The 22,920-nt window shown below is 38.8% G+C and overlaps 1 protein-coding gene across 14 annotated transcripts in view; it reads left to right on the top strand.

Annotated features, from left to right (window-relative positions):
* tle3b (TLE family member 3, transcriptional corepressor b) overlaps positions 1–18,256 on the top strand; it is a 35,004-nt gene extending 16,748 nt beyond the window's left edge. For 3 of the 14 annotated variants that reach the window (XM_039653530.2, XM_039653529.2, XM_039653532.2), the window contains exons 8-22: positions 132–164; positions 2,033–2,237; positions 2,386–2,402; positions 6,715–6,834; positions 8,412–8,462; positions 8,547–8,699; positions 9,119–9,251; positions 9,460–9,635; positions 10,912–11,003; positions 12,451–12,700; positions 13,471–13,718; positions 13,825–13,972; positions 14,281–14,431; positions 14,779–14,855; positions 16,702–18,256. In XM_039653530.2, the coding sequence (XP_039509464.2) occupies positions 132–164; positions 2,033–2,237; positions 2,386–2,402; positions 6,715–6,834; positions 8,412–8,462; positions 8,547–8,699; positions 9,119–9,251; positions 9,460–9,635; positions 10,912–11,003; positions 12,451–12,700; positions 13,471–13,718; positions 13,825–13,972; positions 14,281–14,431; positions 14,779–14,855; positions 16,702–16,809 (1,962 nt within the window). In that variant the 3' untranslated portion in view covers positions 16,810–18,256. The remainder of the gene's footprint in view (positions 1–131; positions 165–2,032; positions 2,238–2,385; positions 2,403–6,714; positions 6,835–8,411; positions 8,463–8,546; positions 8,700–9,118; positions 9,252–9,459; positions 9,636–10,911; positions 11,004–12,450; positions 12,701–13,470; positions 13,719–13,824; positions 13,973–14,280; positions 14,432–14,778; positions 14,856–16,701) is intronic. The other 11 variants (XM_039653533.2, XM_039653538.2, XM_039653536.2 and 8 more) reach the window with 8 other exon arrangements.
* The last annotated feature ends 4,664 nt before the right edge of the window (positions 18,257–22,920 follow it).

Genomic DNA, 22,920 nt, shown 5'->3' on the forward strand with positions numbered 1-22,920 from the left:
TTTTAAACAAAAGCACCCTTTATTCCTAAAATAGTATTGGTCAGCATGGTGTGCCTGGGTAGATTTATGAAGTAGTGATGTTATTCATGGGTGAGCGTGTAATGACTTGCTCATCTCTTTTCTCTCATCAGCAGCAGCCTCATGCTGTCTACCCTGCTCTGATGGTCAGTGCTAAAGAAGCTGAGACCCCAACCTTCTTTAGATCCTAACGCTTGTGTGTTATTTAGTGTGTTTATGTTCTGCATTGTGCTTTTAGTCAAAGCAGTGGCTTTTTACTGCGAGAATAGTAGTGCTTGCTCACAGTTTTATAAATATATATTATATATTTATGAGTGCTGTTTACATTGAGAATGCAGGACTGCTGAAACATCAATAAAATGTATTTGATACATGTTTTGTTTGCTTAATAGGGAACTAAATCCATTACATTTTGCATGAGAACATTTTTGTATTTAGAGCTTCAATTCTGCATAACTGAAATTACTATTAAATGTCTAATATGTATGTACACTACTGTTCAAAAGTAAAAAAAAAAGTTGTTGTAAGCAAAAGACTTCCTTTTACAAAGGCTGATCAAAATTGTTTGAGCTAAAAACGAGTAGAAATGATAATATTTTGAAACCTCATTATTATTTAAAAATATATTTAGGCCCCGAGCACCGATGATGTGAGGATCCTCTTGGAATTGCTCTGTTTTTTTAAAATGTGATGGCAAAGCTGTGTCAGTGTCACTCACGTGATTTCTAATACGATTTCTTATCGCATTTGAAAATTAACAGTATTTATTTTTTGAAATATATATTTTTGTAACATTATAAAGGCCCTTTCTGTCAATTTTGATCAGTTTAATGCATTATTTCTGAGCAAAAATAATATTTTCCTACAAAAAGTCTGAGTTTGAAGCTTTTAAACTGTAGTGTATTTCAGCTTTTTATCTGACAATAAATGTCAGTATTTTTGTTAACACTATATGGACAAAATTAGTTTGATTTACAGTTATTATTAGTTATTAGAACTGATTTGAACTTTTTTTTTTTGCAGTTATTATGTGGGTGTGTCTGTTTTTTGTAGATGTGGGAAGCTCATGTGCAATGCATGTATGTGTCACAGAACCATTAATAAAGCAAAATTATATTGGTTAAAAATGATATAATAACACTGTACAGTTAAGGGAATTAAGATGAATGAAGATTGACAGCAGAGCAATGAGATATGTAGCTTTTTGTATTATCAGATGAAGACAGTTTTATTTCAGACATTAAGCAAGGAACAACATGCTGTGTTTGATTCGGATGGTATTAAAATCACACAATGATTCTCAAATTCTGTTCTGTTGCTTAATCGCATCTTCCTCTCTCAGCTGTAAACAGCCACTGCTTTGACACCACGTGTTACTTACTATTAAAGTAACACAAACAGAGAATGGCATATCATTGGCTGTTGTTAAGGAGGCATGGATGAGTGGCATAGCCTATGTGATGACAACCATGGGTCTGTGTGTAAACTCGCAGATATATTATGGGTTGTGAGGTGACTGCAGTGTTTACCAACATTTCACTGAACTCACTTGACTTTGTGTGTGTGTGGATTAATGTATGTGTACATTGATTCAGTGAACAAATATCTGGAAATCATGCACTCTCTGTTTTGCGTTTTGCCTCGTGTAAGATGGGAGGGTGTATAAATCAAACCTGTTTGAATCTCATGTATTTATTAACAGTTTAGTGCATATCCTGGTTTGCTGCAAAAAGATGCATGTCAAGTAGTGTGTTTTTTTTTTTCAAAGGCAGTGTGTACGTTTAGAAATCAGTAGTATGTGTTGGATTGAGCTGTTCCTGCTGAGCTCAAAGAGGACATGTCCTTGTGAAGAGTGTCCTGCTTTGATCCAGCCACTAATGGAGGTGTTAGGGTGCCAATATTCCTCCCTGTGCTTCCTGTGAGAGAAGGGCTTAACCAGTCACCTTTATTCAGTGCTTGCTGTCCACAAGCCCTTTCACTCCGACCCACTTGATGTAAATGTGTGTGTTGACAGCAGCAGCAGCTCCAGGCTCAGCACCTTTCCCATGCTGCCCACGGACCCCCGGTCCAGCTGCCCCCTCACCCCTCGGGGCTGCAGCCCCCAGGCATCCCTCCAGTCACAGGCTCAGGATCAGGTCTGCTGGCGCTGGGGGCTCTGGGAAGCCAGGCACACCTGCCAGTCAAAGATGAGAAGAACCACCATGACCTGGAGCACAGAGGTAACTCGTGCATGCACTCAAGCGAAAAACACAACAAATGTCCTGAAGCAGTACGCTCGAGCTTTGGTAAGAAAATAAATGTAAATGCTGACTTGATGTTTTTCTTTCTGTTTCTTTTATCTCCTTCATCGTTCTGCCTTGGATAAAGAGCGAGAGTCTAGCACGGTGAGTTTTGTCAATTTCTGTGCCTTTATTTTTTTTCAATTGTAATTTGTTCCTCAAACAAAAGTGCAGAAGGCTTTACAAATGAATCATTTAATTTTAGTGGTACTTTTGTGTCCTTTTTAAATGTGCATTCAGTTGCTTTTTGCTAGCGTTTACGTTGCTGTTCATGTCCGTTAAGTACCGATGCCACAATGGCGTTAGACACTGCACTGCCATCTGTCGAAGCGGATCAGCGTAATCATCTTTGAGTTTGATGTAAATTACGGTAGCTATGTTTACTCAATTGGAATAAATTCATTCCGATTGATGAATCCGAACGTAGTGTTTACTTAAATGCAAAGTAAAGTGATCTGGGCGTTTGCCACAAGCTTCAAATTGGATTTTTTTTTTAAACATGCGTACACTACACAAGTATACAGAGTTTCCTGCTGTTTGCGCATTATTCTCCTACATTGCTTTCTTTGTTTTAAAGAGCAGACTTGATATGCATCCATTTCGGGTTCTAATTAGAAGACGGTGAGCACATCAACCGTTGTGCCATGCTGCTTATATTAATCAAGCAGTAAAAACACCTGTTCCTGCTCCCAAAACAAGGCCTCTTTGGATGAAAGTCTGAAACAAGGACTGATAGGACATTGTCGTGCTCCACTTCACAGATGCTGAGTGGAAGGAAAACTTAAGAATGATAAGATTTTGTCACTTTGTTCATTTAACAACAACCGCTCGTTCTTCGCCATTTCTGCATAATTGCACATCCACAGTCCTTTTCAGTTTCGGTTTTCAATCCGATCAACTGTTTACATGTCCTCTTGATTGGATTAGAAAAAGTTTAAACCACCCCTTTCAATCCAAATGAGATTTTCACCTGATTTGACAAATGTATTCCAAAGGACATGGTTACATGTGACTTTATTCTGACTGTGCTAGATGTCAGATTTCCTGCTGTCTCTGCTGTTCAAGCATGATAATACGTGCTAATTTTAATGCGAATGAGACTATTTTCCATTCTTCGCAACACCAAACAACACTATGCTGCTAGCATATCTACATAGATGGCAAGGATTCTCTTTGAAGTTTAGTGAAACACCTGCACAATACAAAATTAAAATGCTTTTTACAGAAAACTATTATGAGAACAGTCTTCATACCATTCAGATGACTCTTTACAAAAACGTGATTGATTACTTAATATGTGAAACTTTTTAAATTATCACCAAACCTAAAGAAAATAAATAATGTGGTTTGGAATAAGGAGGAAGTATGTCATGGCAAAATTTGTTTTATTCATTGAACTATTTTTACTGTAAGTCATGACGTTTGATAAAGAAGGGAGTCAGTGGTTTGTTAACAGCGTGTAGAGAGCCAAGCAGGCAGCTTTAGGATACACTAAGCTTTGAAAAAAAAAAAAAAGAGAGCGAGAGAGACCGAGAGGGGAGCCTGCTGTATAATCCTGCTTTTAATCCAGGTAAAAAATGCGCAAAAGCACAGACCAGAGATTAGCAGCGCTATAATTTCATCACAATTAAAAAAGACTTTGACTCTCTTATCTTAAAGGATTTGTCCTCACCCACTCTTGCTGTCTGCAGCTCTTGGCTCAGATAAACCTTACTCATTCAACCATATCTCATAACCTCCTCCTTTGTTTCTTCTTGTGCCTCTTTTCTACAGTTTTGTTAACTGCTCTTTCATTCGTTCCTTTGGCTCTTTGCCTCCACAGCTCTGGTTCTCTCCCTCTGTGCATACCACTTGCTGTTTATTTGAGGTTTTCATGTAACCACTTAAATTCTCTCTATCTCCCAAATGCTGGATTGCCCCATTTCACCTCTTAAACTAGAGATGCAGAAAAGGGGCAAGTGTGCGTGTGTGTGTGTGAATGGGCAGCAGTGTGAATGAGTGCAGTCATGCCTGCAAAAATCAGACTCTGCTGCTGATTAGCGCTTCGTGCAGCAGTGGCCATCCTGCTCTCTGCCCGCCAGGACTTCCTGTTGTCACGGGTCATCTGATAGCACCGCTCTGACTTTGCTTATTGAGTCACGTTAAGCCTGTCTTAAAAGGTCAGCCTATTAAACCCGCAGCTGAGATGCACACATACACGCTCAGTTGCTCGCTTTCTCCCTGTCAGCCTGAGAGAGCAGTCTAGGTCTATTTATTACTTTTGGATTAGCAGAAGAAGGGGGTGGGGGGAGAGAAATTGGCTGCTTAATGCTGACAAAAGCAACACTGAGATTGTTGTAGAGTGTTTGTGAGTGGGATTTAAGCTCCTGGGATTCCTTTGTGTCATCTCCAGGAGAGCATGGAGTTCCTTCTGCCTTCGAGATCACTTCCTTTGGCCCAGCCACATCCTCCTTTTCATCTATCTCCCCTTCGCTCTCTGCATGAATAGAGGTTTGTCAGTCAGACTGAGAGTGTGGGCTTGGCACCGAGATCATGCCCTGGCAGGGCCGTACTCTCTGGCCCAGAGATGGTGCCCGTCTGCCCAGCTGTGCTCACATCGGGAGTGCCAGTCAGCCGCTGCCATTCTCAGTGCATTCTGGGCAATGAAACTCCAGATGCTCTCTCCCTTTTTCCTTTCCTTTCTGCTTCCACTTTCTCCTACTGTACTGTATCTGCACACACTTTCTCATTTTAAGAACACTCTTATTTAGGCAGATTTGCTGTGCTTATTTGGTGAGCTTCACAATTTGTTCAAAAACTGGGATTTATATATCAATGTGACTATAATAACAATAATTATTTATTATTAATATTGTGAATATTATTAGTTTGTTGTTACCATTTAAAAATGTTAAACAAGATAAATTACTATTGTAAAATTTCACTGTAAAATACGTGTTTTTAAGAAGAAAATGATAAAAAATAATTCTGTTTTACAGAATTATTAACTTAAATTTATGGCTGTCTATTTCTTAATTTTTAAATATTATACAATTAAGTTGTTTAGTGGTAAACTGAAGGGACCCCTAAATTCTTTTTTATTGGCCGATTTAGTAGTCCTTCACAAGTTTAAGTAGATGGTTGACGTGTTGTGTTTTGAAATGCAGAAACTCAAAGCTTATACAGAGAATGTTTTCGTAAGGAGCAGCATTCACCGCGAACCAAGCTGCTCTGACACCAGGTCATGTGCCATGCTTCACTCTGAAACACACAGGGCATGTATTTAATTAAATGGCAGCATTTGCAGTCTGATAATCACACTAAGCCGTATTGTGTTTTCGTGCAACCCTACAATAAAGATAGTGAGTGGTCTTGGCAGAGGGCCACGCATGGACTCGCTCTCTCTGCTTCGGCCTCATTTAAGGCCCACTAGTTGTGGTGAAAGGGTGGCTGTTTGCTGTGTTTTAGTTGGGATGGGCATGTGCGGGAGGCTAGGAAAACAAGCTGTCGTCTGGCTTGTTAACTCTCAGGTTGAGGGTCCGTTTATTCTGGTTTAGTGTGTTCATTTCACCGTGTTATTTTCTCTCTCCCCATTTCCGTGCTGCAGGGATCAGTTTTCGCTTGACCCTGCTGTCCAGTTTGGCGCATTCGCGTTGTGTAATGCTCGGTGCAGGTTGCCCAGGGCTGCGGGGTTAGCCCAGAATGTTTGAAGTGTGGTGTGGTCAGGCTGGTTTAGAGGCTTCACTCTTCAGGGATAGTTTGCTCAGCTGTCCCGCCTGCTTCGCTTCATGGGGCCTGGGCTTGCTTGGCAGGCCCCACGCTCTCTCCCTTCCTCATTGCCAGGGAGTACGGGGTGATCTAACAGGGCCTGGGGCTTAACCCCCTCGCTTTTCCGTGTTTACCTTGTACGAGGGAGGAATTTACACACATTGCTCGCTCAAAGCCACCAGTGGCCCCATGACGCCTCTGATATTTGTATTTGTGCTGCTGAGAGCCTGGGCCATTCTCAGCATAGCTGACTGTCTACAGCTAATGAGCTGAACCTAAAGTGCCTGTTACATTATACTGAGAAAGAAGTTCTTTACTTGGAGTGTTTGTATATAAAGTAGTCAACATTTGATGTGGATCAAAAAAAGTTGATCAAAGTTGTCTGAAAACAAGAATGGTTATGGTTAAAAATTCATATATGATTTCACTTCATATTTTGACTACTGTATATATCTCAATTTGAGTTTTTCTAGATGACACCTTTAAGGGAGGATCTGGAAATGTTGATTATGTGCTAGTGGGAAATGTAAATATTCTTTAAATATGTAATGCTATTTCAAGGGGACATTTAAGAGTTTGTTTTGTCAACAAGTGTACAGGGAAAAGCTCTTTATTTGTGCTTCTTCTGAACAAATTTCTGATCAAATTTTGTTTCTTTCTATCTCAATAGAATAATTCAGTATCACCATCAGACAGTCTGAGAGCCAGTGAGAAACACAGAGGCTCGTCTGAATACAGTTTGGACTCAAAGAAACGCAGAGTGGAGGAGAAGGACAACATGAGCCGATATGTAAGTGTTTGTCTTTTACAACCCCAGTCGTACAGTATACATTCCTTTTTAAAACAGTAATTTAACACTGCTGAATGTAATCTGTATCAATTCATTTACCTGATTGCAAATGTAATCTACAATAAATTGTCTTACAATGATACTAATACATTGTGGATCCCTAATTAATTTTCTGGCAAAAACATATAATACTGTTCAAAAGTTTGTAGTCAGTAAGATTTTTTTTTAATCTTTTATTAAAGAAATTAACACTTCAGCAAGGTATCACTTCAATCAATTGTATTCAATTGATCAAAAGGGACCGTAAAGACATTTACATTGTTACAAAAGATTTTTTTGTTTCAAGTAAATGCTGTTCTTTTGAACTTTCTGTCAATCAAAAAGTCCAGAAAAAATGCATCACAATTTCCACAACAATATGAAGCAGCACAACTGTTTCCAACATTGTCAATATTAATTCATGTTTCGTGAGCACCAATTAGCATATTAGAACAATTTCTGAACTGAAGATTGGAGTAATAACTAGCAGATATCACCATGAAACTTTCCCAGTTGATTACCTATATTAAGGTGAGAAAAAAATGATTACAAGTTTTCTGCAATTTAATATTTAAATATGCAAATTAGGCATTATCTAATTGAATTTGTACTAATTTGCATATGTTTAAAAAAAAAAAACATTTTTCATTGTGTTAACATATTAGATAGAAAAAATATTACATAGGGATTTATGAATATCTACTTTTGTTATCCTGTAAATCAGAATATACTGTCAATAGCCTTAAAACTGATTTTCGCCATGTTCTTTTGGAATAAAGTCAGGCTATAAATCAGGCTATAAATAATATATTTACACATCCCTCTGCAAATGTCTTCATAATATAACTTGGACAACACAAGGTTTGGTGTGGTGCTACTGAAGTGGAGATTTCAGACTTGGTGTATGAGAGAAAAGTCAGTTTGAGAAAATGGGCTTTAAAGATTTTGCATCAGCCAATGAGATTTAAAGTGCATTTAGAGTTCAATCCCCCCTTTTACTTTCACGATTGGTTGCTGATAAAAAGTAAATGACCATATTTGGATCCGACAGTATTGTACAGGAGAGAAAGCTTTCTAACGGTGAATGTGATGATAGGGTGTAGACAGCGATCGCGGAGCAGCAGGATGATTTAGATCGCCAACTTTTGATGAATTTAAGAAATCTACACACACAAACAGTCAAAGTGTAGTAAAATAAAGACCTAAATGTGTATTTCGGACTTTTTTTCACCACAAGTCTGAAAGACAAATATCCCAAAATCTCAAAATTGACCAGTGAAATGCCTACCGTATATTGTCTTAAAATGGATATTTTAATTTTATTTATAATATTTCAGAATTTGAGTTTTTACTGTATTTTGGTCAAATAAATGAAGACTTGATGAGCATAATAAACTTAAAAATCATAAAATATCTCACCGACTCCAAACTTTTAAACTGTAGTATGCATTTTATTTATTTTTGTATTATTTGCTGTAAATGTATTATTGAACCGTATAAAATTCATAACTGTCTTAAATGTCTTAAATACACTACAGGACAGTGATGGCGACAAAAGTGATGATCTAGTCGTGGATGTGTCTAACGAGGTAAAAGCTTACAGTCTTTTCCTTTTTTGTTTGGAGAACATCATCTCTTTTGAATGTGACTGACTTTTCTCTTTCCCTCTGTAGGATCCAGCCACTCCAAGGGTCAGCCCATCTCACTCTCCTCCTGAGAATGGACTTGATAAGGCCAGAGCACTGAAGAAAGATGCCCCCAACAGCCCAGCTTCTGTGGCCTCCTCTGGGAGCACCCCCTCTTCTAAAGTGAAGGACCACCCACATGTAAGCGTTAGGGACTCGAGGATGGGTGTTTGTGCTGTCAAGTCTCTGCACATTTGCAAGCCCTCTTCCTCTCAGCAGTTTTATAGCTGCAGCATAAATGTCAGTTTGAAGCGTAACATGAATACATCAGCTTCTGTCAGACAAACAGCGGCTTAGCTGCTAGCCTTGGCTAATATCTCAATGCGCTTAGCTAGCCTCAGAGGGGAAGAGGAGAAAAGAGAGCAGAGCGAGTGATTAAAGATGAGTGAGAGGATGAGGTCTTGGGGAAGGGTTCGGTCTGAAGTTTAGCTTTATCCTCCTCAGCAATAATGAGCTGTCAGTGTTTGACTGGATTAGTGCGAGAGAGCGCACTGGATTTGAGAATTTGTGCTATGTAGCTTTAGCTTCGTTAATTCCATCTCTGTTCCTTCATCTTCCAGAACGACAAGTCCTCCACCCCAGGTTTAAAGTCCAACACCCCCACCCCACGCAGTGACGCTCCCACCCCAGGAACCAGCAACACCCCTGGTCTCAGGCCCATACCCGGAAAACCACCTGGTATGGAAGCGCTGGGTAAGTAGTAAATGTGCAGATTATAATGCTATCTGTACATCAAGCATTCCCATTTTTCTAAACCTAAAGATTGTGACTATTTTTAATCATGGGACAACTTTTTGAGCCAATAGAGCTAATCTATTCTAACCAGCCAAACTTGTAAGTGTGAGTGTTTATTTATTGCTTTTCAACTTTGGCTTTTCTTCTGTCCATATATTCCCATCAGCACCTGCCCTACGCACGCCATTATCGATTGCGGCTCCGTATGGGGCTCCGTTTGCCATGATGGGACACCATCCAGAGATGAACGGCTCATTGACCAGTCCAGGTGTTTACCCTGGCCTTCACATCTCGCCTCAGATGAGCGCTGCAGCCGCTGCGGCCTATGGACGCTCACCAATGGTTAGACTCCCATGTCATTATTTTTTGACTACATAAACCTTTCTAAATGGTTGTAGTTTTTATTTTCTCCAACTCCTGTTGTTCTGATAATCTAGGACAGAGGTTTTCAAACGGTTTTCAAACCCTGGGTCAGACCCTCGGGTGGGTCGCGAGCATTAAAAAATGGGTCACCGGTGATTAAAAAAAAAAAAGAAAAAAAGTATTTTGTTAAAATGTAATAGCTTTGATTACATTAAGTACACTAAAAAAAAAAAATCAAATAAATACAAAATAAATAATCCACATGTCACCTGACCGGCTGACTGACCTACTCGTAGCCCTAGGCAACACAAAAACCAAAACAGTGTTGTTGAAATGCAGCCATTTTATTTTGTTTTCCCCATGAGATAATGAAAATATTCTGTAACGTGACATTAGTAGCCCGTAATGGATTTATTTTATGCTGAACATAAGCAAACCAAAGTCAAAAAGCATTTATGGTTATGCTGAATAAGCAGGCCCACCCTTCTCATTAATATATTTATATATACACAAAACACATACTCATTCGCTCCATCCGTAACGCACACAGGTTCACTCCATCAGCAGCAACACACAAACACTCGTCGTTCCTACATACACATTTCAGATTAATATATTTGTTTTCCTTAAAATTGTAATTAACACTAACTTTATTTTCATTTGAATTATAAATATGTTTGCTTTTAAACTGTGTGTAATTTTTCAAGTGCATGTGCATCATCAAAAGTGATTAAAAAAAGTGCTAAGCTGATTTTTTTTTTTTTTTTCTGCGCTCAAGCCTATGGGTCGGTTAAAAAAAATAAGGGTTCCTCTTGAAAAAGTTTGAAAACCACGTTTGATGTCTCTCTAATCAACACTAGGAAGCTGATATGTTGAATCAGGTGTTTTAATTAGTGAGACATCTAAAACATTCTGGTAGGTGGGTCCCCAGGATCTAGAGTCTAACTTAGCTTGCATACCCTGTTAGGATAGCATTTTGGGTAAATATTGCCTTTTGTGTTTGTAATGAGTAATGATTTGTTCTGCATCTCTATATTTGTGCTGATTGCATGGGAAGTAAAACAGTTTCTGGGGGTCTCTAAAAAAGGCTTGAGGGGAGAGATAAAGCGCAAAAGTAAAGAAACAAAGTGCTCAACTAGAATATTAAAAATGTATTACAAAAGAGCTGATGCAGGAGAAATTAGACTGTCAAATCAGTTTCAGTTTGGCTTGTGGCTTATGTATTTTTTACATTTTTATTTTTTTTTATGCTAAGATGTCTGTGTTGCAGATGGGCTTTGATCCTCATCCACACATGCGTGCTCCCGGTCTGCCAGCAAGTCTGACCTCTATACCTGGAGGGAAACCGTAAGTGCTGTTATTGAGCCGTCTATAACTATGTATAACAAACTACTGTTAGAAAGTTTGAAGTCAGTAAGTTGTTGTTTTTTTGTTTTGTTGTGTTTTTTTTAAGAAACTAGTACATTTATTCAGCGAGCATTTAATGCATCCTTGCTGAATAAATATATTAGTTTATAAAAAAAAAAAACTTACTGACTTATTGCTTGTGACATTTTATATTGTAAGGAAAGATTTAAATTTAGAATAAAAGCTGTTCTCTTTGAATTTTGTATTCATCAAATAATTCTGAATAAAGTATCAGTTTCCACAAGATTATTAACTATTTTTAACATTACCAAGTAATGTTCTTTGAACTCCAGATCTGCATATTAGAATGTAAAAAAAAACAACTTATGTTTTAATATATCTGTCAGAAATGAGTTACATTATTATAATATTTCACAGTAGTATTTAGGGCTGTACAAAGATCAATTGCGATTAATCGCATACAAAATAAAAGTTTGTTTACATAATATATTTGTGTGTGCGGATTTAGCTAGACTGGAAACAAAACAACAGGCATGCCGCCTCACACACTTGTTTAGGCTTGCGAGACGGACAAATAGTTGGTTAACGTTACGTTAGGTGGATGACGAGCGCGAGACGGCGAAATGGATGTAAGATTCTATATCCATTTCGGATGTAGAATTCAATAAGATTCTTAATGGAAATTTTACTTTTAAAATTTGTCAAATTCCACTGACAACCAAAGTTATCTGTGTTTTGTCGTTGTGAACCGAGCTATTATCATTGCAACACGTCAGTCTGAAATACCACCTTATGCGAACTCTTTTATTGATGGACAGTGTTACATTGTGTGAGAGATTATTTGCTCCAAATGAGAATGTTATTGTGAAATTTAACACTGTATATGCCAACGTTGTTTTCAATAAAATACAATTGCACAAAGCACGCGGATCCACTTTTCCTGATAAGAGCATTAAATTGAGAAAAAATAATGGGATAAAAAGATATAGAACAGATTAAAATGTGCGATTAATCGCGAGTTAAATTTGACATTAATGCGATTAATTGCGATTTAAATATTTTAATCGTTTGACAGCATTAATTTATATATATATATACATGCAGTATGTGCAAATAATTCTTAAATATATACATGCATGCATATGTATTTATATATATACAAAATAATTATACAAAGCACACAAATATATTATGTAAACACAAACTTTTATTTTGGATGCAATTAATCACAATGAATCTTTGCACAGCCCTAATATTAATGTTTTACTGTATTTTTAATCAAATGAATGCAGCCTGGCAGAGTTTAACAGGCTTTTGAAAACATTAAAAATCGTACAAAATCTTGAGCATTACTGTAAGAGAATTTCTTATTAATTTTTGATCATTCTTATTCTTTTATCTCATTCTTTCATGTCCTGGTAAATAGGGCCTACTCCTTCCATGTTAGTGCAGATGGCCAGATGCAACCAGTACCCTTTCCTCCAGACGCTCTTATTGGACCAGGAATTCCCCGTCATGCCCGCCAGATCAACACACTCAGCCATGGTGAGGTGGTGTGTGCCGTAACTATCAGCAATCCCACGCGGCACGTCTACACTGGTGGCAAGGGCTGCGTGAAGATCTGGGACATCAGTCAGCCTGGCAGCAAGAGCCCTGTTTCGCAACTCGACTGCCTGGTAAGAATTGATGTCTAATCAGTCCAAACAAATTACCAGGCTTATTTTCTGAATTAACCTTTTTGAAGTACAAATCCACTGTTTAATTTTTTTCAAACATTACTATTTTAATCATTATCCTCCCTTTTAATCCCCCTGCCAAATAAAGAACCAAATCTAAAGGCTTCGTGTAGTTATTTTAAAGGAAATACCATGATGGTTCTCCATTCTCCCCCTCAGTCAGAGTAACTTTTTGTGTGTGTGCGCATCTCCCTGCGCTTGCTCCATAGTGCAGAAAGCTGTGTATTTGATGAGCTGTTTGGCCATTATAAAGTGATTTAATTTGTCTGAAAGCCTGGAGTTATTGATCTCCCTCAGGAACAGATCTAGAATTCTCCTGCTAATTGGAAAATGTGCTTCATCCTGGTGCTGCAACTAAAAACCCTTAAAAGCTTTTCCCTACCCACTTACCATTCTGGGCCCTCTTATCGCCTGCCTCTTCTCCTCTATTAACCTTCATAAACACAGGTTAGACAAGATTTAGAGAGTCAGAGCAAATAACAGGGAGCTGAACGACTGCCTTTTAGCTCTGCCATTTTGATTGGTTTTGGTTTACCTCTTCAGCCTGATTATTAAGGGGCTAGAGAGTGATATTTATACACATTCTTGTGAAATACAAAAGAAGAAATTTAATTTTATACTATTTTAAAAAAAAAAAATATTTATTTTAAGGCAGCATTTCAAAAATGTCTGTCTCTCAACATGAGTGGCCCTCTTCTCTCTCTCTTCAGAACAGGGATAACTACATCCGTTCCTGTAAGCTGCTTCCGGATGGCCGTACTCTTATTGTTGGAGGAGAAGCCAGCACTCTGACCATATGGGATTTAGCCTCTCAGACTCCCCGTATCAAAGCCGAGCTCACCTCTTCTGCCCCAGCCTGCTATGCGCTGGCGATCAGCCCTGACGCTAAGGTCTGCTTCTCCTGCTGCAGTGATGGAAATATTGCTGTGTGGGACCTTCATAACCAAACCCTTGTCAGGTAGGAAGGACTCCTGAGGTGGCCACATTGAATGGTGTCTCTTTGTGGATAAAGATGGGTACACTGTACTGATGCATTTAAAGACAATGCGTATATGTCCATGTAGGCAGTTCCAGGGCCACACAGATGGGGCAAGTTGTATAGACATCTCTCATGATGGCACCAAACTATGGACAGGTGGACTGGACAACACAGTACGATCCTGGGACCTGAGAGAGGGACGACAGCTCCAGCAGCATGACTTCACTTCACAGGTAAAATTCTCACACACTCACGTGACTAAGTTTCCCTGTGATACATGAGCACATGTAATGTCAAATGTTGCCCAAGTTATTTTATGTAATAAATGGAGAGGAATAACTAGGCAAGTACTCAATCGTTGTAGGTTTGAACCCTTGAAGAACTGATTCATGTTGTGTGCTAATTGAATAAAATAATATAAAGGTGATATACACCCATACACCCTAGCATCATGCCACAATGTTTTAAAATGTATTTTCTTGACTTGCTTTAAAGATTAGGGCTAATGGTCTATCTATGCTAAATGATCTATCTGATGCAGATCTTCTCTTTGGGCTACTGTCCGACGGGCGAGTGGCTGGCTGTGGGAATGGAGAGTAGTAATGTGGAGGTGCTTCATCATACCAAGCCTGACAAGTACCAGCTGCATCTGCACGAGAGCTGTGTCCTCTCCCTCAAATTTGCCTACTGTGGTAAGACACTGTTACTTTACCTTAAATGCAGTGCGGACATCTTGCACCTGAAAGTTATTTGGGGCGGGTGGGCTTAGGCAGCAGCATTAGACCTACTGTTAAGTATGTTTGAGACCTGACATGGGGAAAAAAAAAATTAGTTTAGCATTCAGTGGTGTTTTTCCATTTTAGTGGGGCCAGGTTGCACTTTGTACCTCTCTCTCTCTCTCGCCCTCTACCTCTACCTCTCACTCTACCTCTACTGCCATTCTACTTCCAAATAAGTTGAGCTGTCGTGAATCAGGTCATTTAGATCAACCTTGACTCTGTACCCATTAGTCTGTGTGTATTTGTTCCATTTCCTAAAGGTAAATGGTTTGTGAGCACTGGGAAGGACAATCTCTTGAATGCCTGGAGGACTCCCTATGGTGCCAGCATTTTCCAAGTATGTCAGTCAATACCTCATTCCCTCCCCCTTGCTACAAAGGTGCTCCAAATGTCCATATTACATTGGAAATGAATGTTTGTTTGTGTGAGTTGTAGTGGGAATTTGATTGATTTCTCTCTTCTGGCTTTCAATGGGACTTTAATCCCTATCATGATAGTCATTGAGTGATAGTTAATGTAGGGATGCACCAATATGAAAACCAGTATACGGATAAATCTTTATATTTGAAAGCCTATAACCACTATATTGGCCGATATATATCTAAATCAAAATGTTGATATAATTTTTTTAAAGCCTGATTACAAAATCATGTCAAAATCAAAAGTCCAAGAACTTTAAACAAGTTATTGGACAACGTATATAAAAAAAAATTGTTTAACCATATTATGCATTAACATATTAGTATTAATAATGCATTAATGTATGTTTGTTAAAAAAAAAACATCTTAAATTAATATTACTATTTCAAATAACAGCATTGGTGTTTGAGCTGTGAATGAACACCAGTAAAAAAAAGTCCTTTGTTAGTGGGTTAATTAACTCTACCAAATCTGTATGAGATTAATCAGCTAATTATGCAAGATAAACATATTATAACTTGTATTATGATATACTTTTAAATCGTTTACAGCAAATCAGGATCCAAGGTTGTGTTTTGAATTGGTTTGCTTCATATTTAATGGATCAAACCTTCTCAGGAGAGCAATTATTTATGTACACCAGTTTCATATGGGGTTCCGCTGGGCTCGATCCTGGGTCCTGTTTAATTTTTGCTTATACATGCTTTTGTTGTATGTTATTTTTACCAAGTATAATGTATCATACCACTGCTACACAGATGATACTCAGTATTATGTTCCTGAGTACCAGTATTGTTCTCTCTCCATTGGCTTCCAGTTAAACATTGCATTGAGGTCAAAACACTGTTGTTTGTTAATAAAGGATTGCATGGACTGGGTCTTCCATACATCTCTGATCTCCTTTCAGCCCACCATAATGTTAGAAATCTCAGGTCAACCAGTAATCTACAGCCGACTGTTCCGAGGACATGTCTAAAATTAGGAGATTGTGCCTTTTCAGTGGCCACTCCACAGCTTTGGAACATCTGCCATCTTATATAAAGAAGGCACCTTCATAAATTGATTTTAAATTGTTGCTTAAAACCCACTTATTTACTTCTGCTTATGGTCATAAGCGGCAATAGTGGTATTGCATTGTTTATTCGTAGTTTTATTGATACTTGTTTACACTTTGAACAGCATTTTGGCCAACAGCTGTTGTTTTTAAATGTGCTCTATAAATAAATATGACTAACTGACTGTGTCTTCACAAAATGACGTGAATGCACAAGTGATCTTGAACTAATTATGTGATCAGAATGTTTAAAGGGGCGTCACACTGCACTTTTTGTTCCATTGACTTCCATTCAAGCACATCGTCAAACCAGAAATGCATAAACTGGAATAAAAACTGGAATAAAAAATAAAAATTAATAGCACTGTGTAAATAGATAAAGAAACATACAAAATGCAATTTAAAATGAATGCAAAATATAAAAATACAAGCTAATTCAAAATATTAATATAATAGCCTGGAAAATTGTTTTAAGTCTCCCTGCTCCAGGCACTAATCTTGCAACTCTGCACCACTCGCATACGTTGCCACTTGTCTTTTAAACTTGAAACTGTTAACGGCACACCTATTTGCCTCTTGGAGTGGTGTATTTTCTTCAGTTAATATTTAGAAGGGAGTGATGTTGACATTTCTCTGTGGTTTTGGATATCACCGAGTCTCTGTTTGGTTATGTCATCCTAATGGTTTTTCTGCTGTCCTCCCTCCACAGTCCAAGGAGTCTTCGTCTGTCCTGAGCTGTGACATCTCGGCTGATGATAAGTACATCGTGACGGGATCTGGAGACAAGAAGGCCACCGTGTATGAAGTGATCTACTAAATTCACTGGTTCACCACATGTAAAGACCTATGGATGGAGCTTTGGGCCTGAGTTTGAACAGATTCAAGGGATCACTTTGTCCTCCTTTTATAGTTGGGACCCAGGTTTGGAATTGGTTGGTCCACTGGGATCGGATTCCAAGGTGGTTTCATTTTTAACACGCCTGGATTGTTACAGAAGTGGAGCGGCCCTACAGATCCAAGCAGAAACGTGTTAAACTGTCCCAAGGACTCCCTGACGGCACTAATGTAGTAAATTTTGTCTTGCCTTTGCTTTCAGTCTGCTCATGGGATTATGTGTGCCTATTCCTTCCTTAGTTTTGTTTTCCCTCGCCTACCTTCCTTCAAACAAAAAGTGAACAAGATGTGATGTAATATGAAGCAGTGCTTCAAATTTAGCCTCCTGCTCCCTGGACAATTTGTTAAAAAGTGTATATATGGAGTAATAAAGACGTTTTATAAATATATATAATTATATATATTTCCATGTCCTGATATACTTGTGATGGGTTTCTTTGTCCTCATGTCCTTAATGCTTGATGAATGTAGATTAGGACACACTTTTTCATTTTGAATTTTGTAAGCACACTCTCTGGGCTGGGCATTTGCTAAAAGGCTCACTTGGAAAATCCCTTCCAGAATAATCTTAGTATTTTCTTTTAATTTTTTTGCTTTTTGAGCCTGTGTGCTGTGAGTGGAAACTGGATCAGACTGGAATCCTGTGGAAGTTGGAATATAATGGAAACAGCCCAGAGGAGAGGGAAGAGTCGTTTGTAAATTGAAAGCGATATTAAACTTGGAGAATGACTAACTGTACTACTTTTCTGTGCCCTTTGCATTGTGTGGCATCTTGTTGGAAAGAGGAAATCAGATAATGAAGTGTGATTTGTAACATGCTGACTGGATTGCACGCTGCGATGAGTAACTTGCCAACTGATCTCAGAAGCGGCCCCACTATGCTTCACTGTTGTTGAAACGGGATATGACTCACTCCAGTGATTGACAGCTTACTTCTGCTGTAGAGCCCCACCCTAATGAGCCTGCAGCCCTGTTTTCACTCAGATTGATGTAAACCTTCTTTGTGAGTGATCGGAGTCTTTGGGGGATTCTCTTCTGTACCAGTTGAGCCAGTTTTCTAATGAATATATTCATTGCCTGCACTTGACTTTGGTGGAAGCTTCAGTGTGAAAGTGTGTGCGAACGAGAGAGAAGAGAGCAGCTCTTTTAAACCTTTTTGTGTAAATGTGGACTGTTTTAACTGTAACGGGAGTTTGCTTCATGGGGCCACAGCAGAACCGGTTGCTGCGAACTCCGTCTTTACAATACAAACCCGGAACCCGCCTGCCTTTCACAACCTCTCAACTTCACACCAAAGTATGTAGCAAACTGTGTCAGCACTGATCATGTACAGTTGTGAATAATTCAATAAACTTTTTTTTTTTGTAAAATTTGTCAATGCTGGTTTATCATAAATGCCATTGTCTGGTTTGAGTCACATGTCTAAAGTATGGAGATTAATGACAGAGGTCAGCAACACTGGATATGTCATCTAGTCTTGACACCCACCCACATGGTGTCAAGCTGATGAGAGGCTGATGGAAGTGTTGAGATGCGTGTGTGTGTGTGTGTGTGTGTGTGTGTGTAAAAGAGACGTAGTTTCTGCTGTCTCAGCTATCTGTTGTAACCACAGGCCGAGCTGACTCAAATATGCCCTGCGGTCCCCCAACCACAGCTGGTGACATACACAATGCACCTTTTTGATTTCTTCACCTCAAGTGGATTATCGGCCAGGATGCATGTTCGTGTAAATTGATTTATTCCGGTGGTTTGAACTGGTTTCATTAAGGGTGTGATTTCAGCATGTGTCTCTGTCTCACCTGCTCCTGCACTCTGATACTCTTCCTCTGCCCATGATCTTGGCTATTAATGTTTGCCCATGCTAACTCTAGTAAATGTGGCATGTTATTGCCCTGAAGAAGGCCAATGAGGCCGAAACATGTTGGCATATGTTTTTAATGGATAGCCAAGTTTAAATAAAGGCTTTTTATATTTATTTGAGTGCCTCAGAATTACTGTTTATCTGGGAAACACTTTGGATCTCCAAACTGAAGAGCACCAAAGGAACACACCTCGTAACACCCAAGTAGCACTCCTAGTAATTCATTTGTGGCATGTTATTGCTTTGCTTATGCCTATTGCCAACTGGTAGAATAACCCAAATTAGGCTGAATATATATTAACTTGCAAGTATAAAATATTGTTGTAATTCTGTAGACATGTGTGGCACTTTCTATGGTCATAAAACCACGTGGGTCTATGTGGTGGTCAGTGCATGTGCTCCAAAACATTACGCGGTGATGCTCATTTGGGCAATGCGAGTTTGACTCCAGCTTTTAATTGCATTCCACCTCTTCCCTCTGTTGATCCTCTCTTAATGTCCATCCACACCAGTGTACGATAACATCATGTCATCTGCTGCTTTTAATGTCCGAGCTGGATCCTGATTGGCTGTCAATGTTTTATTTTGTTTTTTCATCTGGGAAAAAAATCATTCTAAAAGTGATTGCATTGATATTATTCTAATGTGTCATTATCGTTATAACTCTGGTGTGCTCACAATTCTCATACAATTTTATGGTTATTACTGCACTGTAAAAAACATATGTTCATGATTTGTAATCACAACATTTTTTTTCTTTTGTCAAATCAACTTAAATAATTTATGTGGTTCAGATAACATAATATTTTGAGTTTCTAATGATTAACTCAATGAACTTAAAATTTTAAGGCAAACATGTTACTTAATTTTTTAAGTTAAACCAACAATATTTTTTTACAGTGTGCCCCGCCGTCAAAACAGAAAAATAACCTTTAAATACAAATTAGCATAGGTTGGCATAAGTCATCTATATGATGCCACTTCTGATTATCCACAGGTGTCAGAGAAGTGTTAAAGCTACTGCACTGTAAAAAAATATTGTTGGTTCAACTTAAAAAAGTAAGTAACCTGGTTGCCTTAAAATTTTAAGTTGATTGAACTGGAAAAAGTGAGTTAATACAATGAAGGATATTAATTTAATCATAAGAAACTCAAAATAATAAGTTATCTCAACTAAATAAATTATTTAAGTTGATTTGACAAAAGAAAAAATGTTGTGATAACAAATCTTGAAAATATTTTTTTTTACAGTGTGTGTGATTTTTTTACCCCCATCTAGCAGTGAAAGGGTATATGACCATCCAGTGAATATTAGTTTCTGTTCCTCTCAATTCCGATTTCGTTTTAACTCTTACGGTGGCCAGTGTAGTCCAAGATTAACACGGCTTCCAGTTCGACCCCGTCCATGAGTGTTAACTCAAATGTAAACGTGAAAGGCGAAGCTTGAATTAACGGTTATGTCCCTCTTTGGCTAATGTACTTTCAAGATGGAGGGGCAACATGGCGACCGACATTAGAACCCCTTACCCGTATGTATTTTCAATGGCATATTATACACTCACGAGAATACTTTATTACTTGAACTAAGTAAATATAGATTAATGAGCACATATTTTTGAAAGAACTAAGTGTTTTTAGCTAAGAATAAACTAAAAGAGTCACACGGTGTAGCTTAAAGACCCCTGTTATGCTTTCCTTACACCTTGTCTTCTCTCACAAGCAGCTTTTGAAATGCTTTTTTGAACATGAGCTCCTAATATGGGCTCTCTTGTCTGAATAAACCATGCTGGATGATGAACTTGGTCTTGCTGTAGGCAAAGCAGCAGATTTCGTGAATCAGTTCTGGACTGATGTACCAGGCTGTTAAATGAGCCGCCGGCTTTGTGCATTATGGCAGTTAATCAAATGAGAGTTATTGATTTGCACTAATCTCTGTTTGTCTACCTCAGACGATGACAGACTGACCAGCTCTATTTCTAGAGTCGGGTGTCTTTATTATCCACACTGTCCAAAAGCCCTTTTAGAATTTCCCAAACCCAGAACTAATTCAGTTCCTGTGAATGCTGTTTAAACTTGACTGGCGGAGTGCCTTTTTGCATTTGAGAAGCCAGTTCTTTTCTTCTCTCTTGGTTGCTTGTTCGGTTTCCTCCTTGGGTCTTTCTAAACCATATCTTTCTTAGCTGGCTGAGTTTGATGTTCTCCTCAGAAAGAGTGCTTCAGAGGATGAAGGAGGGGTGCACTCCAAATCCCAGCATACTGATTTTCCTGCAGGCTCTCGCTCACTCTCATCTCTTTCATTTCTTTTGCTCTGATGTGAAAAAGCTGTACATAGACAAGGTGTGTTTTTATTTTCTCTTTTTCTTTTTGTTTCTTCCTAGGTTCATTCTTAATAAGGGAGCAGCCGAATAGGTGGAGATTAAAGGGCTGTCCTTTTGAGTGGCACTGCTGAAGAGGAAGAGAGAGAGAGAAAAGAGGCTCTGTTGAGAGAGAGAGAGAGAGAGAGAAGGACTTCTCTATGAGAGCGATCAGCGATTTGATACAATCCTCCACTCTTTTCTCTCCACTGAAGAGCTTTCATCAGGCCTGCACACAAGTGCCCTCTCCACTCAGGCCTCAAATTAGTCCAGGCTTACTGAGCCAGATGAAACAGTAAGTCTCTCTCTCTCTTTCCTTCTCGTGACGAGCGTGCTCAGGAATCTCTCCTGCGGCTCTTCAGGAGACTCCTACTGAACTGGAGGAGAACTCCGTGTGAGAAGATTAGTTTCATCCGTCTGATTAGACACTGAACTGAGAGGGCAATTTAGTGTGTATGTGATGTTCACGTATGTGAATTTCTTGCTGTCATCTGCAGTTGGAGGCGGAAGTAGTTAATGTGTGATGAAAACTTAAACATGGCAATCTCCCCACCTCTCTTTTCAGTTCAGTGTTATGTTTATTGAGTCTGAGACAGACCACTTCATTAAGATTCATGAAGAAGCCTTTGTTCACCAAGCCTGCACATATTTGGTCAGTTGGGAAATAAAATGTGACTACTTTTCACATCACAATTTTGTTTCTGCCATTTCATTGATGGATCATGTGCTTAAATCCAGTTGTTGTACCCTACAGTTACATCTATCATGGAACTGGACAGAAGCAGGAAGTGACTACTATGAGGTTAATTATCAGGTAAGTCCATAACGGTCATTAACTTTGAACCTGTTGTGGAAATGTATAACGTTAGCAATCAGACAGGATTAAGGGAACACTTCCTGCAGTGGTCATTACAAGCAGAGCTCAGTCTTTCTGCTAAGGTCATTTAGCAGCAGTGCCAACAAACCGTTCATTCTTGAACGGCCTGCCCTTAACAATTTTGTGGCTCATCTCTCTGACAAAATCAGATGTAATAACCACAGGAGGCCAGTGCACGCTGTTCTGCACAGATGGACCGATAAAGTTGGGAAGGTTTCCCCTTAATCCTCATTCAGACAATGTTTTGGAAGTGGTTTTGTGCTACGCTATGACATTAATCCTCTTTTTCTTTGGTTTTTAACGCTGCAGAGCTTACGCTATCATCACACATTTTGCCAATGATTTATCATTGCTGCACATGCAGTTCATATCTTTATACTTACAATGATAAATGTCTATCATGTACCAACATTTTAGGGTGTTGAGAAATGATGATGTATTGGTGCTGCTTTAATTGTTAATATCCTGTTTTGGCAGAGCGAGCGGGGCAGCCATCTTTAGAATGATTCACAGCAGACATGAAAGATTTGCACCATGCTGAGAAGGTGACTGTTGAGAAAATATTTGATTTGCACATAAATTACATTACATATGCAGTGATACATCACACAAAGAGTGGAACATGAGCATTGGATGATGATTTATATTCTGTGATGAGTGTCTGTGTTGTGTAGGTGAGTGTGACAGCTACAGATCATCTCAGCACAGTTGGGTTCTTCCTCTGAAACGCCACCTGAAGTGACTTTAATGCTGTTTTCATCAGAAGAGTGTGAGGGCTTCCTCTGTGTATGTGTGTGTGTGTGTGTGTTCTAATGAAGAGGACTTCACACTGGCATGATTGCAGCTGCTACTGGTTAATTCTGAGGTGAGAAGGGCCGTTAATGGGCTCAGTAAAGCAAATAATTGGGACAAATAAGTAATTAAGAGATTGGAATGGGTGAG

Source organism: Pimephales promelas, chromosome 1, assembly GCF_988280905.1.
Source record: "Pimephales promelas chromosome 1, fPimPro1.hap1.1, whole genome shotgun sequence".
In the NCBI taxonomy this organism is placed as follows: domain Eukaryota; kingdom Metazoa; phylum Chordata; class Actinopteri; order Cypriniformes; family Leuciscidae; genus Pimephales; species Pimephales promelas.